At 44.0% G+C, this 18,157-nt stretch overlaps 1 protein-coding gene across 1 annotated transcript in view; it reads right to left on the reverse strand.

Moving 5' to 3' along the window:
* Nucleotides 1-18,157, reverse strand: part of ATP2A2 (ATPase sarcoplasmic/endoplasmic reticulum Ca2+ transporting 2) — a 1,687,617-nt gene that overhangs the window by 757,077 nt on the left and 912,383 nt on the right. The window contains exon 17 of the mRNA XM_044069765.1: nucleotides 17,738-18,073. Coding sequence (XP_043925700.1) covers nucleotides 17,738-18,073 — 336 coding nt within the window. The remainder of the gene's footprint in view (nucleotides 1-17,737; nucleotides 18,074-18,157) is intronic.

The following is an 18,157-nucleotide window of genomic DNA, read 5'->3' on the forward strand; positions in this document are numbered from 1 at the left end:
AACATTTACTAGACTGTATACTGATAAACATAACAGTATAGTTAAGCATTATAAATAATGAATTGTATGCACCCATATTGTACGTTTTATATATCTGTGTGTGTGTGTGTGTGTGTGTGTGTGTGTGTGTATACATATATACATTTTATATATATATATATATATATATATATACACACACACACACACACACACACACATATATGTGCATGTGTGTGTATATAAAGTATGTCTGCACAAAAAAAAGAAGTTATGTCCTTACCATAACATTCCATGTAGAGTGTTCATCTCACCTTTGTTCTTACACACGGGTTCGGAGCCGATCCTCAGCTCCGAGTCGGCCGAATTGCAAAGCTCTGAATCTCAGAGAAGCTCGAGACCAGCCCATATCCCACAATCCTCCCTGCCATTACTCAGATCTAGTTTGCAAACAAACCAGACCAAAAGATCCAACACCTCCGGTGCTAGAAGTATACACTCTCTTCAGCCATTCAGAGACACTCTCTCACCATAGCAATAAGTAATGGTCTAAACATATATCCCATGATACACGGGACCATATACCCCAGAAGGGGTCAAGACACGTCGATCAGACTCTAATCCTACCAGTTCTTCCAAACACGTGGGGAGGGAAAGGGAGGGAATGTAAGAACAAAGGCGAGATGAACACTCTACATGGAACGTTATGGTAAGGACATAACTTCTTTATGTAAGATTGTTCAATCTCGCCGTTTGTTCTTACACACGGGTAGCGTCCCTAGCTCAGTCACCCCGAGTGACTCATGGAAGAACGTTCCTAAGCACAGTGGAACCAAATGATGTCCTGTCCTTGGAGACTTTGTCCACTCTATAATGAGTGATGAAAGTATGTGGCTTAGACCACGTGGCTGCTGCACAAATAGTGTCCAAAGACAAACGAGCTGCATGAGCTAAGGAAGTGGAGACGGATCTGGTAGAATGGGCCTTAGGTTTGGTGGGTAAGGATTGATTTGATTTAGAGTATACAAAGGTTATACAGTCAGCAAGCCATTTAGATAGTGTATGTTTAGTAATTGCCATGCCCTTTTTATTGTCTGCAAATGCGACAAAGAGCTGATCCGTTTTCCTGTAAGCTTTGGTCCTATCCAAATAAAATCTTAATTGCCTGTGAACATCCAACTTGTGCAACATATACTCCAGTTTGTTAGTATGGTTCTTGAAAAAAGTAGGGAGTTCTATAGATTGGTTAATATTCGTAACTGAGCAAACTTTTGGAAGGAAAGATGGATTTGTACGCAAAGAGACCCTGTCTGGATGGAATATCAAGTAAGGTGGTCTGACCGATAATGCTTGCAACTCTGATACTCTACGAGCTGAGGTCACGGCGACGAGGAAGAGCATCTTCCACGATAAGAACTTTAAGAGACATGACGAAGCAGGTTCAAAAGGTGGCAACATGAGTTGCGACAGCAAGAAATTCAGGCTCCATGGAAAGAAAGGTTTTCTGACAGGCGGCCTAAGATGGAAGGTTCCTTTCATAAAGGCCTTACAAAGTCTGTGAGACATAATGGGAGAACCTTCCTCACCAATATGGAAGTTTGATATGGCCGCCAACTGTACTCTTAGCGTGGAAGTAGAAGCTCCTTCGTGAAAAAGGATAGATAAGAATTCTAAAATTTTATGTAGAGGAGCTACCAAGGGGTCTAAGTTTTGGCTAGACGCCCAGTATACAAAACGTTTCCACTTACTTATATAGAGTTTAGTAGTGGAAGCTTTATGAGAAGCAATCAGAATGTGTTGAACTGCCGGGGGGAGTAGATGAGACCTGGCTAGGCAGGGAAGCAGAGCAGCCAAGCTGCTAGTTTGAGGGACTGAAGAGACGGGTGAGGAACTCCCGACAAATGGGTCAGTAGATCTGGTACTGGGTCCAGAATCCATGGTTCCTCTATTTGATAGGCTCGAAGAAAGGGGAACCATATTTGACGAGGCCAGAATGGAGCTATGTGTATTATAGTCCTTTCCAGGTTCCTGGCTTTCTATAGAAATCTGGGAATCAAGGGAGTAGGTGGAAATGCATATAGGAGACCCGGGGGCCAATCGTGTATCAGTGCGTCCCTGGGGACATCCCCCGGAGGGGGTAGAAGGGCAAAGTAGCTTCTGCATTTTGCATTCAACGGGGAAGCAAACAGATCGCAGCAAGGCTGGCCCCATTTGCAGAAGATCTTTTCCGCCGTCCGTGGATTGAGAGACCACTCGTGAGGTAACAGGATGGCTCTGCTCAACCTGTCCGCAATGACGTTGGATGACCCCGGGATGTGCGTTGCTATCAGAAAGCGACCCGTGGACTCTGCCCATTGCCAAATTCTCATGGCCTCTCTGCATAACGGGTAAGACCTGGTTCCCCCTTGCTTGTTTATGTACCAGACTACAGACATGTTGTCCGTCTGAACTGCTACTGTTCCTAGAGGTAAGAGGGCTTGGAAGTGTTGCAATGCCAGGAACACCGCCCTCGGCTCCAGAAAATTTGTGTGTAGAGTGTACTCCATGCTGGACCATTCTCCTTGGACTGTTCTTCCTTAAATTCCCCTACATTCCAACACATGTGAGAGATGCAACCATATAGCCAAACTGGAGGCTAAGCTCTCTCAACTCAGTAGTGGCGTAACAGTCAGGAGGAGAAGGAAACCACACTCACTACAATTCCAGTCTCACATAGACCTACCACGACAGCAAACCAAACACAAACACACAAAAACATACTCGGAGGCTCTAAATAAAAATCTGCCTAAGCAGCAGAGACCTCCAAAGCAGACACCCAAGCAACCGCTACCCCAAAACAAAACACGTGCAACACATAGCTCACAAAGCCAGTGTGCCGAACAGTCATAGCCCTTAAGGCTAAACAACACACCTGATACACTTGTAATAGGTGACTCTATCGTCAGGCACACTGACGTCCCGCTCACCAGGCTGAACAAGGAGAAGGTCACGGTGAGCTGTCTGTCGGGCACTAGGATCCGCCACATAACACAAGCACTCAGGTCACTCCAAGGCAAGTACAAATATGACTCGGTCATTGTCCATGCTGGTGTGAATGACCTGAAACGTACCTCCCTGGACTACATGAAAAGAGACAGAGGAGCTCTCTGAGCATGTAGCCCAGGCCGGTATGACCCTGACCTTAAGTAGCATCTTACCCTCACCAAGAATGATGCCACAATATGAAGACAAGATGATCAATTTCAACAATTGGCTTAAGTATTGGTGTCATTCAAAGGGGATCCAATGCCTGTCAGCCTGGGATGACATGCTCGACAAGCCACGATGCTTCGCTAGGGACGGCTTGCACCCGTCACCCCTGGGCTTTCATAGGTTCATAGGTTTATACTAGGCTATCTGCCCTAAGGCATTTATAAGCCTAGCCCAAATTTTTGTGGCTTACGCCACCCCTTATATGAAAAATACTGTGCCCATTAGTTTGTTGTGCCTCTGTCCAGCAGTGACACAGAGATGATTCAGGGTAAACCTCGATCTCCCATCCACAGGTCTAGATTTCTCTTGAACAGAGTCAGCGAGGTGCTCTGCCTCACATGGACCGGGATTTTATTCCACAGCATAGGGAGTCTCTGAGTGATAAATCTATCCCTCCAGCAAGTCCTATTTATATCCGTGCTAAGGTTTAAGTCGCTTGCTCTAGTGGTTTTGGTGGATTTGGATTTTTTGAGGTGGAGCATGTCCATTAATTCCGGGTTGGACATGGCCTTGTATGTCAGGCACATGTCACCTCTGAGCAGACTGTATGCGACTGAGTAGAGCTGGAGTTTCTTCAATCTGGCAGCATATGACAGATTTTGGAGTCCCTTTATCCTTTTGGTGAGGAACTTTTGGGGTCTCTCCAATTGCTGCAGATGTCAGGTGAGATACATCCCGAATGGGGCATTGTACTCGATCATTGGTCTGATAAGTGAAGAGTACAGGGGAACAATGACCTCACTAGATCTGGATGTGAATCCCTTCATGATCAGGTGGGCAATGTAGAAGGTCTTTCTAACCACTTTAGCAATGTGAGTGTCAAAAGAAAGGCCACTGTCAACCTGGGTCCCCAGGTCCCTGATAACCTCTTCTGTGCTTAGTGGATTGCCACCTATATGGTAGCTTGGGGTTACCTTGTTTTTCCCGAAGGGTACTTCTGAGAAGTAGATGCCAAACAATAGGGGGCCAAGGACCAAGCCCTGTGTGACACCACTTGACCGGCTTGGAGTCTGACACAGCGCCAGCAACTCTAACCCTGTGGGTTCTGTCCTTAAGACAGTTTGCAACCCATCTTGTGACATATGGGTTTACATTTAAGCTGGTAAGTTTTTCTACAATACCAGAGTGGGGTATCGTGTCGAAAGCCTTTGCAAGGTAGGCTGTATGGACTGCCTTTCCCTCATCAATGGCCTTGGTGACTGTTTCGAAGAAGTCGACCAAGTTCAAAAGGCATGATCTTCCCTTGACAAAGCCAAACTGGGTCGGGTCCAATGTCTGCAAGTCCCCTATATCTTTGTTTATGAGCTCCATTATGATCCTCTCCATAGCTTTGCAGACTAGACTTGTTAAGCTTATGGGGCGGTAATTACCAGGGTCCGTAGAGGAGTTTTTGTGGAGTGGGACCACAGTTGCCGTACGCCACTCCTTGGGCACATATCCTGTGGTAAGGCTGAGATTAAACAGCTGCCTAATGTGCGGGGTTAATTCCTCATTTAGCTCGTGTAGCACACAGCCGGGGACACCATCCTGTCCCATTGATGCTGTGTTTTTAGCTTTAGAGAGAGCAGCTTTCACCTGCGCATTTGAGATGTCCGGGAGGCTACACTCGGCTGGGATAGTTATCTCTCCTTTAGGGGGGGGAGAGGGGGGTGAAGTTTGCACTGAACCTGTCTGCCAGTATGTTGGCAATGTCTGTGGGTTCAGTGATTTTTGTATCATTTTGGACTAATTCTGAGCATATCTGGGAGTTTCCACCCAGGTTCCTAACATAGCTGAAAAAGGCCTTATGATTGTCCTTTGAATCCATGGCAATTTTTCTCTCAAAATTGGCCTTAGTTGATTTTATGAGTGCTCGTTATATTGGCAAAGGCTCTTGCTACCCCCATAGTGCCTTTTTTAAGCAAGGCTCAAAAGACAAACCCACCTCCATAGGTATCACAAGGGATAAGAAACTAAGAGTAATACTACTCAACGCCAGAAGTCTAAACCTCAAGATGCACGCACTCAAAACTCTCCTTAGCATGGAGAACATCGATATCTGTGCAGTAACAGAAACCTGGTTCAAGGCTCCCGAGAGCACCCCAGCACTACCAGGTTATACCACATACCATGCTTTTCGGCTCCAAAACTTGGACCGAACCACAAAAGGAGGGGGAGTATCAATATTTGTCAAAGATAACCACACCTCCAGATTGGTGGCACAGCACGAAGCATCAGAAACTATCCATGTGCAACTAACAGTGGGTAAAACTGCCTTCCAGTTTTATAGCCTGCTACAGACCAACCTCCCAAACCCAGGAACCCCACCTCAGCCTTCCTGAGAACACTGGAAAATATGAAGGTCTCTCCAAACACCATTATATTGGGTGACTTCAACTACCCAAACATAGACTGGGAGCATTACTCTAGCTCCAACACCCTAGCCCAAAGGTTCCTAGAATTTATAAACTGAAATGCTATGGAACAACTTGTTACCATTCCCACAAGAGGGGAAAACATACTGGACCTGATCATCATCAACATGGGGACTCTATGCCCCAGACAAGAAGTGTATCCCTCACTGGTACGATCAGACCATAAACTAATCTCACTGGATATTCACATCCCGACCCCACCCCCCTGCCCAGAAAACCACAGTGAAAAACTTCTCTAAAGCAAATTTCACTCTCCTCAAAACCAATGTGGAATCCTTCAAAGCCCCCGGGCCTGTGGAAAATACGGCCCAGACCGCAGAATCCTTTACAAATGCATTCTATGAACACCTTCAGGAATGCATGGATCATGCAATCCCAAATAAAACCAGGACCCAATACTCCAAAGGCAGACGCCCTGTCTGGTGGACCTCAGCCATAAACAAACTATACAAAAGAAGGAGGAAGCTACTACATGATAGAGCAAAATCCCAAAAAGGGAAGGCATCTCTGATCAGTATTAGCAAAAAACTACAGGCACTCAAAATCGTCTAAGGCCAGCTTCGAGAGAAAAATTGCACAGGACACTAAGGATAATCACAAGGCTTTCTTTAGTTATGTTAGGAACCTGTATGGGAATTCCCAGATATGCTCAGAATTAGTCCAAAATGAGAAAAAATACACCGAACCCACAGACATTGCCAAAATCCTAGCTGACAGGTTCAGCGCAAACTTCTCCCCCCCTCCAAAGGGCAAATATCTATCCCAGCAGAGTGCTGCCCCCCTGACATCTCAGATGCTCAGGTAAGAGCCGCCCTCTCCAAAGCAAAAAACACAGCATCAATGGGACCAGATGGTGTCCCGGGCTGCGTCCTACATGAACTCCAAGAAGAGCTAAACCCAAACATAAAACTACTGTTCAATCTCAGCCTTACTACAGGATATGTACCCAAAGAGTGGCATACAGCAACAGTGGTCCCTCTCCACAAAGGTGGTGCCTCAACGGATCCTGGAAACTAACGCCCCATAAGCCTGACTAGCTTGGTCTGCAAAGCTATGGAAAGGATCATCATGGACCTCATAAATAAAGATATTGGGGACCTACAGAGACTGGATCCTACCCAGTCTGGCTTTGTTAAGGGCAGATCCTGCCTCTTAAACCTGGTCGATTTCTTTGAAACAGTCACCAAGGCCATTGACGAGGGGAAGGTGGTCCACACAGTCTACCTGGACCTCGCAAAAGCCTTCGATACAATACCCCACTCGGGCATTATAGATAAGCTCACCAGCTTAAATATAAACCACTATGTCACTAGATGGGTTGCAAACTGGCTCAAGGACAGAACTCACATGGTTAGACTTTCTGGAGCCATGTCAGACTCCAAACCAGTTACAAGTGGCGCCCCACAAGGCTCAGTCCTGGACCTCTCTTGTTCGGTATATATTTCTCGGAGGTACAGGCCAACATGGAAGGACTGTGGCTGACCAAGTTCGCAGATGACTGCAAACTGGGTGCCATAATCGACTCTCCAGCCGACACAAGCATCCTCCAAAAGGGCCTCATAGAAACCGACAACTGGTGCCAGAGCCATGGCCTCAAGCTAAACGCCAGAAAGTGTATAGTCATCCCCTTTGGCAAAAACAAAGTGCCCACAAATTACCACATAGGTGGTAATGCATTAAGTACAGAAGAAGTAATTAAGGACCTGGGGACCCAAGTTGATAGCAATCTCTCATTTGACAACCACGTGGCCAAAGTGGTTAGAAAAACATTTTATATAGCCCACCTAATCATGAAGGGATTCACATCTTGATCAGGGGAGGTCATCGTGCCTCTTTACTCATCCCTCATCAGGCCCATAATTGAGTACAATGCCCTTTTTGGGACGTACCTTACCAGACACCTGCAGCAACTGGAAAGACCCCAAAAGTACCTCACCAAGAGGATCAATGGGCTCAAACAGATGCCATATGCTGCCCGGTTAAAGAAACTCCAGCTCTACTCAGTGGCATACCGCCTGCTCAGAGGCAATCTGTGCCTGACGTATAAAGCCATGTCCAACCCGGAATTAATGGACATGCTGTACCTCAGAAAATCCAAATCCCATCGAGCTCACGCTCGAGACTTGAACCTCAGCACTGAAATAAATAGGACATGCTGGAGGGACAGATTCATAACCCAGAGGCTCCCTTCACTCTGGAATAAAATCCCAGTCCAGGTTAGGCAGAGTCCCTCATTGACTCTCTTCAAGAGGAATCTTGATGAGTGGATGAGAGATCGTAGGTTTACCCCGGGTATTAGACAGAGGCACAGTATACTAACCTCGAAAAAGGGCATAGCAAAATTAATTTAAAATAGGTGGCGAAAGCCAAACACACTCTGGCTAGTCTTATAAATGCCCTATATATATATATATATATATATATATATATATATATATATATATATATATATATATATATATATATATATATCGGGGGGGGGGGCATAAATGCTCTCATATTTTGGACTACTCCTTGTATTTTTCTTGGTAGATCAATGAGGATTGCTGTCACTAATTATACTTTTGAGTTTGAGACTTAATAACCTTAAAAGCATGTTAAAGTAAAGCCTGTTATTCTAGTAATCTTTTAGGTATATAATGGCAATACTTGTGCCTGGTTTTGGTCCTTTGTCCCTTATATGTTAGCTTTCTGTGTGTTTGCATCAGACTGTGTTTACTAACTGGTCAGATATGTGAGACATGTTACCTTAATCTCCTTGAGGAGACATGCCCTTTAAAACCAGGATTGCTGACCCAAATAGGTAGTAAGTTGAGAAAGAGTAATTAGTTATCATGCCAAATTGTCAATATCTGCAGTGTTAACATTTCTGGTAACAATCTGACAGAATAACCATCTACATGTCGCCTTACATGCAGAAAACAAAAGCTTACGTAATACTGGAAAATTCATTAGTGACACCTGCTATGTAACAACCATTGCTTTGCAGAGATGAGTACTTCATTAGCAATATGAATATCTGCATAAGTACTGTATGCAAATATGTAGAGGATTGTCCACCGAGCCTGTCAAATGGTATTCTGAAAGGTTAAGTCAGGACATACAACCATTTAGGTCTGAAGAGATGAGCTAAGTGAGAAAATTTGATTTTATTTTATGCCAGATTAGGAATATATACTATATTAATATTGCTGTTAGTAACTTGAACAAGACAGTTGGTGGATCTTCATGGTGTCAGCCAAAAGATTATATAACGCTGGACAAAATATTGAGATGGTGTCCAACTACCATTGCTTTGCACATATCTAGTTGTTTAGATAGCAATAAGTTATGTACTCACCATACCGTTCCATGGGAGTTGTTCCATCTCGTCTTCATTCTTTACTGATGGGTTCGGAGCCGATACATCGGATCCGATACGGCCGTTTGCAAAGCTCAAGGTTTACTAGTAGTTCGAGACCAAGCCCCTTATCCCATAATGCAGTGCTGGAATTACCTCAGATCTTGTTTGCTGCGTGTACTATACCCTTATAAGAGAACTACCCTCCCATAGAGAGGAAGAAGAATTGAGCAACCAAGATGAGACCAGCCTCTAGGTCAACTATCAGCCAGGAGGGAGATGGAGGGAGGGAGGGAGGGACATGAGAATGAAGGTGAGATGGAACAACTCACATGGAATGTTATGGTGAGTACATAACTTCTTAATGTGAAGTTGTTCAATCTTGCCGTTCATTCTTTACTGATGGGTAGCGTCCCTAGCACCCTCAGTCTCGGGTGGCTCACAGGAGTATATTCTTCAGGACCGTAGCCTCAAAGGAAGCCCTGTCCCTGGAGGCCTTATCAACTTTTTAATGAGTGATAAAGGTATGAGGTTTAGACCAAGTGGCTGCAGCACAAATGTTATCCAGGGGCAATTTGGCCTGGAATGCAGAAGATGTAGAAATTGCTCTGGTAGAGTGAGCTTTAATCTTGTGTAGTAAGAAAATATTAGTAGCTGAATAAACAAAAGTGATACAATCCGATAGCCATTTAGAAAGCGTTGTTTTAGCCATTGGTCTGCCTTTTCTGGCTTCAGAGAAAGACACAAAGAGCTGGTCTGATTTTCTAACATCTTTTGTTCTGTCCAAATAATATCTGAGCTGTGAATGTCAAATTTGTGTAGTATATATTCTAGTTTATTGGAATGGTTAGGGAAGAAAACTGGCAACTCAATGACTTGGTTGATATTAGATTCCGAACAAACTTTGGGCAAAAAAAAAGAGGGGTTTGTCCTAAGAGATACTCTTATCAGCATGAAAAATCAAACAAGGAGGGCTGATAGATAAGGCTTGAAGTTCTGACACTCTGCGGGCAGAGGTAATAGCCACCAGAAATATGGTTTTCCATGATAAAAATTTGAGATCATAAGATGATGCTGGTTCAAACGGGGGAAGAATTACACAAGACTGCATAAAGTTTAGATTCAAAGGAGAATAAGGAGTTTTCACTGGAGGCCTCATGTGAAAAGTTCCTTTGAGAAAGGCTTTGGACAACTTGTGGGACATTATGTTTAGCCCGTCAACTCAGAGATGAAAGTCTGATATAGTAGCCAACTGTACCCGAACTGCAGCGGCTGCAGCTCCTTTATTAAAGATCATAGTCAAGAATTCTAATATGGACGTCAAGGGGGCTTGATAAGGATCAATGTTTTGCTTAGAGGCCCATATGGAAAATCTCTTCCACTTAAGATATAATGTTCTGGTGGACAGCTTATGGGAAGACAAAAGGATCTGCCTTGTCTCTTCAGAAAAGTTATGAAGCCTGGTTATGAGGGGAACTGGAGCAGCCAAGCTGTTAGCTTCAGTGACTGCAAGGAAGGATGGAGGTCCCCCGACGGATGTGTCAGAAGGTCCGGAACTGGGTCCAGAATCCATGGATCCTCCAAGAGATGATGAAGAAATGGGAATCAAATCTGCCGAGGCCAATGAGGGGCTATAAGAATGATGGTCCTTCCCAGTGAATTTGCTTTCTGTAGAAGTCTGGGTATTAGCGGGATTGGAGGGAGTGCATAGAGGAGACCCCGGGGGCCAATCATGTACGAGTGCGTCTCACGGGGGTTCTCCCAGAGGGGAAATCAGGGCAAAGTAGCTTCTGCATTTCGTGTTGATGTGACTGGCAAAAAGACTGCAGCAAGGCTGGCCCCATTTGCGGAAAATCCTGTCTGCAAACTCTTGCTTGAAGGACCAGTCATGCAGCAACAAGATAGCCCAGCTCAGTTTGTCTGCTATCATGTTGGCTCTCCCCGAGATATGCGTTGCCAACAGAAAGCGCTGGGAGGAGACAGCCCACTACCAAACTCTGAGGGCTTCTCAGCCAAGGGGGCAAGACTTGGTCCCGCCTTGCTTGTTCACGTACCAGACTACTGACATATTGTCTGTCTGAATTGCAATCGTCCCTAGAGGAAGCGTGTCCTGGAAGTAGTACTGCAACGCCAAAAGTACTGCTCTCATCTCCAGAACATTGATATGCAGGTGTGACTCTTGATCCGTCCATGTGTCTTGGGTAGTCTTTCCCTGAAAATGACCCCCGACCCTATCAGGGAAGCGTCCGTGGTCACAGTGGCTACAGGAGGGGGTAGTACAAAGGGGCACCTGTAATTGGGTGGAACATCCAGGATTCTCCTTGCGGGTGTGGGTGGAGAGAAGAACGGTATGAAATACCCTCTGGAAATAATACTTTGTACCCAGTTGTCGCTTGTTATATCTTGCCAGGCTTCTGGGTACAAAGATAAGCGACCCCTGACTGCCTCCAGAGCAGGACAGTCGGGCCTCCTTTCAGGAGGCGCTGATAAAGTGATCTCGGTCATCCTGGTGTTTCAGACTTCCTCTTCCTCTAGAGGGGGGGTTCACAATGTGTGTCCTGAAAGGCTCCTTGCGCTTTTCGGAACCACATTTTTCCTCCCCTTTGGTCTTTGGGGTAAGGCCGAGTAGGGGTGGAAAAATGGACTCTGACGGTAGAGTCGTTCCCTCCTGCTCACACCTGGTCAAACTTTCCTTCACTTTAGGCTGAAAGACAGATATTCCATCAAAAGGGGTGTTTGTGAATGAAGACTTAAAGTGCTCCGCTAAGGAACACAAGCGCATCCAGGAATATCTTCTTAGAGCAATTCCTGTACCCGCTGCCCTACTCATGCCATCGGCTGCATATATGAGACACATGGACAAGTTCACAATGGAATTTAGGGTAGCAAGCTGGGCAGCAACTTTGTCGGAAGCCCCTGCAGCTACAGTACCCTGAAAAGTATCTCCCAACTCCTTAAGGAGATCTCTTTGCAGTCTGGTGAAATGGGTCAAATAGTTCAGGGATCGGAGTGTGAAAGTCGCTGAACTAAACATGTGTTTCCCATATCTATCCATGATCCTGGACTCTCTGTTAGGAGGATGGACAGACGAGAAAGTCTCAGATATTTCCTTCTTGGTGGTCGCCACCATCATGGTATCAACAGGGACTCCTTTGGACAAAAAGGACTTATCTACGGAGGCAGAAATAAACTTATTAGGCCTCCGAGGGACAGGTTCCATGGACTCCGGCGACTTCCACGCTCTCCGAGAGATCAGCTGCATGAGCTCATCGAAGGGTGGAGACACCCAAGAGGTGGAAGGTTGAGACCCGAAAGCCTTCAGGAGAACTGACTTGTCCTCAGTATGGCTTTTGGACTGCCAATCACCCCTCTGCCTAAGGATATCGAGTATCTCCACAAAGGAGATATCCTTAATGGGGGATCGTGGGGACCCTTCTGACTCATCCAAGTCAGTGACAGATGTCATAGACTCCTGTGGGGAGTCCAAGTGTCTCCTCTTGTACAATCTCTTCCTGGGGACCTCCTCAGTGAGAGCCTCTGGGGAGCTCTTGAAAGAGCAGGGAGTGCCCTGTGGGGATACCCGAAGCTCAGGGTCTCTACACTTAGCCTGGACGATGGAGGCAGAAGTGGTCACAGGCGCTTTGGGGGAAAAAGAGGCCAGACCTGGTGTCGAGGATGTTTTTGGAAACAAGGCTCTCCTCATGGCTTCAAAGGCATCACGGCTCTGATGAGAAGGAGTCGACTGACCCGAAGGAACCGCCAAGCCCCTCCCGCACCAAGGCTGTAGGCTCCGAGCCAATGGTAGGAGCCGAGCTCATCTGAGCCAAGGCCCCGAGAGGAAGAGTCAGCACCAAGTCTGTGCGACTATCCTCTCCAGACCCGACAGGAGAGTGTCTGCTCCTAGAGTCCCCGGTCAACACAGAGGACATCAGAGTGGATGGAACAGAGGACACAGGAGCAGGTCTTGGCTCCAAAGGCTCCACGATCAGCACGTCGGCCCCCTCTGGTTCCGAAGGTCTGGTATGGCTTGGAGGAGGAGCAGTCAAATCCGAGGTGGTGGCTCCGACCCTAGCATCGGAACCGAAGAACAATTTAGCAAGGCCTGGTGCCCGTAAGAGCTTCTGCACCAATCGGTCCACATCCAAATCTGAGAGGCTGACAGAAGACCTATAGGAGTGCACAGACAATGCAGATTGAAGGAGTGGAGATGCAGGTCTCTCAGATACTGGCTCCAGAACTGTGGGCTGGCTCTGAAACGAAAAGACACTTGGCTCCGAGAGCTGTGTAGCCGATGTCCCAGAATTCTTCTCTTTCTTGGACTTTTTTGACTCTCTAGCCGCCTTGGAGTCCCTGAAGATTTCAAAGACTTGTAGGACTTGCTGGCTCCATCCTGGTCACTCAAAGCTTCGGAAAAAGGATGCTTCAGCAAGCCTCTATCAACAAGCTTCCTTTTCCTCTCCAATAATACCCTCAAGGAAAAGTAATGGCAAATACTGCAGGACTCCTTTGCCCACAGTCAGGACATTTCTTGAATCCAGACTTTGGGTGTTTGTCCTTATCCTTAGACATATCCAAAAAAAATCCCTTAGGCTGAACACTAAAAGCAAAGTCACACATACATAATGAGTCACACACAGTTATCAGAAAATAACCTTGCTTAGGCTCAAAATTAACAAGCCTGGAAAACAGGTAATTAAACCTGAATCACTATAAAATAATTACAGAAACACACACACTCTCTAAACAATGGCCCAAAGGAAAGAAGGGCCACCAGGTCAAACACAAGGCCACTACAACTAAGCTAAACTAATCAAATAGCACACGAAGGGAAAGGGAGCTTATAAAAATCTAGAAAAACTACTCTAAGACTAATCTATAGAATAATGTCAAAAATTTAGAGAAACAACTTGCGAAAAACGCGTTTTTGGTGAATAATGGCTCAAGCAAAACTGGAACCTCTGAAAATCCTGCCACAGCAAACTAGGTCTTCGGTAATTCCAGCAGTGCATCATGGGATAAGGGGCTTGGTCTTGCGCTACTGGTAAACCTTGAGCTTTGCAAACGGCCGTATCGGAGCTGATGGATCGACTCCGAACCCATCAGTAAACAATGAACGGCGAGATTGAACAACTTCACATATATATTTACGCATATAAACATTCTTTATGTAAAAATATCAGGCAGAGTTCACATAATAGAATGGTGGAAAAACATTTCACAGGAAAGCTCCACAAACCAATCAGAAATGTCTGCTGACCTAATATTGCTTTTCATGCCAAATTTGAATCTGATGTTAATCCTTCTATTAATAACTTGACCTAGCTAGAATATATACGGTACTTAAATGAATGCTAACATAATGCTGCAAAATTTGTCACTGATACCCTATGTCAACCTACCAATCAGCTGAAATTTATACTTGTTTAGTAGTGAAATATGCATATGTAACAGCAAAACTCTGTATGGCAGAAGGAAAAATCAATGAAGGCAAACCCGCTTAAAGTAAGGACCAGAGTAATCTTTAAAACTTCAATATTAGACTGGGCGCTTTCATGCCACATCAAAACAGAACGTCATCATAATAAAACACCCCACTTTCAAACCCACATTAAATATACTCATTCCACATTCCATTGGTTAACTTATTAATAAAATGAGGAATGATTGGCTTAACAATGCAGTACCTTTCCATCATTAATTAATCCATTAATTAAAGAGCAAGACAATACATAATGCCAGAAAATGACAACATATAGCACAAAATAACAAAATAAAGCAAAAATGCAAGTGCACAACTCAAAAATTCATAATGCACAGGATAATTAGTAGGGCATACAAAATAATGTATAAGAGTATATAAGAAGAGGTCAGAAAATGTATGGAATATGAAAATGGGCGGGTAATACATAAAGGGAGGGTATTTTTATGCCTCACAAGTATGCAACTAAATCTAGAAAGTTTAGAATTTTTACACAAAAGTGTTTGCATAGGTTATTTTTGCACATCAAGCAGATTTCAGAAAATGCTTCCACAGGTAGTCAGCAACTACTGGTGGTGAGAATGGAAAGAGAGTGGTACCTGGGAGCATACATTTTTGGAATGTAACACGTTGACAGATTTTAGAAATTCCCAAAAGGTACTTTGTCAGAAGTACTTGGGGAGCTAATTATTTTAACTAAGGAAATTATTCATTTGAGCTGGGATACAGAAACTAAATTTTCTAGACACAATAAGTCCCTACTAATCTTCACTGCTGTTAGCTTCCAAAAAAGTAAATGGAAATCAAACACTGCACAAAATGCGAGAGAATGACAATGTTATAAGGAGATAAAATAACTGGAAATAGGATGTTTAGAAAAAAGAAGGAAAAAAATTCATAGAAACAAATTGAATATGTGGGGACAATACATACAGAATAATGTTCAGGAGGAGGTGTGACATTTTAGGGAAGACAGGACTTGAGCAATCCATGTAATGTTAAACTGAATTTTAAGGCAAATAATTTGTAGAATGCATGAAAAATTGTAACAGTTTCATTTTTTTTTTATAATGGAATGTGTACTCGAGTCACTATTTAAATGTGATGTTAATAAAGATCTTTAAACATTTTTTTGACCATCATGTCTCCCCAGTACTTCAGAAAGCCTTCTATCTGGCTCGTAATTTCCAAAGGCATCTGCTGTAGATGCAAAGTTGTCTCAGTTCTCCCTTTACTCATATCATGCCCATTAATGAATAAAATGCCCCTTTTTATCATGTATCTGTCAAAATTTATCACTCAAGAGACCCAAAAGGTATGAACTGAAAAGATCAGTTAACTCAAAAATATGCGTTTTTCAGGATGGGCTATGCTGGCAACCTTCTTTCTGTAGTCAGCTTCTTACAGATTCCACAGTGAGGAAACATGTATTATCTTCAAAAGTCCCAACTCTCTGACAGTCCTTTAATGAACAAATGGTTTGTCAAATACCCTGCTAAAAGAACTAAACCTTTAACAGATAGGACACAGTGGCAAGACAGACTCTTATTGCAATGCGTCTCCCACCTTTGGAGCAAATTTCCATTCCACATCAAGCAGAGCTGCACCCTTGCCACTTTCAGGGGAAACCTGGACAACTGGATGGGCAGTCTCAAATTTACCTCTGGTCTACCTTTGTCTTGTCCTCCATGAGGCTGGAGGGAACTTCTGAACATGGGTTATTGGCTTGGCTGGTTATAGTCTGCAGATTGACAGCCTAGCACATGCCTATGAAAAATACAAAGCAAGGTTTCTGCTACCAAACGTCCAAGCAGGTAGAGCTGAGCAACTCCTTTCTCAGATAGGCGCCAGACTGAATTTTTTGGGAGGTGTGTGGGCAGTAAGGATGAGGGAAAATCTACATTACAGGCAACATTAAAGACCAAAAGGCGTGCATCAGCATTACACAATACTGCTGACCAGTACAGGCACCAATATGATCATCAAACATTAAAACATTGCAAAGGTACAACTCCACAGTGGAAACTAAAGGTCCCTTAGGCAAGAGAGCTAAGCAGGAACAGACAAACTTTTCCTAATTAAGAGATGTTCCAGGGACACCTGCTCTTGAATTTCACCTCAGAAATGTGCGCAGAGAGCAGAGGAAACATGCTGCATGAGGATGGTGGTACACAGAGTAGAAGAGGCAGTGCTGTCAGCTCATTGCGTCCTATTCTCAAGATCAGGTGCCAGCAAACTAGTAAAGTATCTCTCAAACCACACTTGCAGTCATTCACAGATAATGAACTCCTGCTACACAAGATCATGAAAAAGTTCAGAGGCTGACAAAGCTGCAGTAAACTTGGTATTCATGTTTCCTTATGTTACTCCTTTCTGACGTTGCTCTCGCCTTGGAGGAATGACCTTCTGATCAATCTCTGCAGTGGGTTACCTCCATTACCACGTCAACTAACAAAAAGGCAGGGCCTCTAGATTGTCATGTTAACACTTTTAAGGTGCTGGGAAGAAGCACTGATGCTTCCTCATTTTAATAGCATACACCATCCTTAAGGTAAAACAAATATCTGCAGTGGTCTTGAGTGGTCATCTGTAGGATACTTAAAAGGTAGAGGTAGCTTGAGCATTGAACACAGGACCATTACAGCAACTCATTAGGACAGCATCCACAACCTAAGAGTTGCAATAAATAAATGGAGATACTATCAACAATAGAATGCTTGCCTGAAGTACAGATGCATGTGTTACACAGAAGAGCTAATCATCATAACAGTATTTGGAAAAAAAAATTCTGCAAACGGATCTCATAACATAAAATGCTAGTGCAAATGCTGAAAGTGAGAAAATCTTCTGGGATTGAAGCATTTGACAACCACGAACCATAGTTCAATGGTGTGACCCATGTTAAATCGTTCAAAGCTTTCCACGTCAGGATTCTAATATTAGTATTAATGAATTTCAGAATTTTAAGTTCAATAGAAGGTTAAAGGCCTTAGAGATCTGAAGATCATTTTAGCTTAATGCTTTATCCAGCACAAAGAGGAATGTACATTCCAGAAAACTTTATATTTAAAAGTGTAATTCATGTACAAAAATCAGCCAAGTCATTTTTGCAAGTAAGAAACTAGGAAGATATTCCCCATATACACTTCTTCTTCATGATTTCTGATAGCCCACACCTAGAAAGAAAATCTCAAAAGATCTTGGTTCCAAACCATCCATTTCTTCACCAATTACACAACACAGATAAACACTGTTTTACTTAGACAGACTTACCATAGCTGTGATCTCATCAAAGGACTGCAGGAACTCAACAATTTTGGATTTGTGGGAAGGCTCTACACGAGCAAAACAGCGAGCATTTTGGCAAGCCTCCCTCTGTGCAGCTGGAGAAAGCTCATCAAATTCACGACCGGTAAATGCCTTGTCAGCGACATCTTCCTCTTCTTTAAAGATACCAATACGACGACAGATAGCAACAGCTGTGCCTTTGTTATCACCAGTGATCATTATCACACGAATACCAGCTTGTCTGCACATTTTAATAGATGCAGCCACTTCTGTTCTTGGAGGATCAAGCATACCGACACAACCAACAAATGTAAGGTCCGTCTAAAAAAAGGAATAAAATATCAGTATTCTGTTCAGTACACTAAATTATTAAAAATGACAGAATGCCTAAACTTTGCTGCATAA

This window comes from Protopterus annectens, chromosome 4.part0 (genome assembly GCF_019279795.1).
Source record: "Protopterus annectens isolate FY-2018-M chromosome 4.part0, PAN1.0, whole genome shotgun sequence".
Lineage (NCBI taxonomy): Eukaryota > Metazoa > Chordata > Ceratodontiformes > Protopteridae > Protopterus > Protopterus annectens.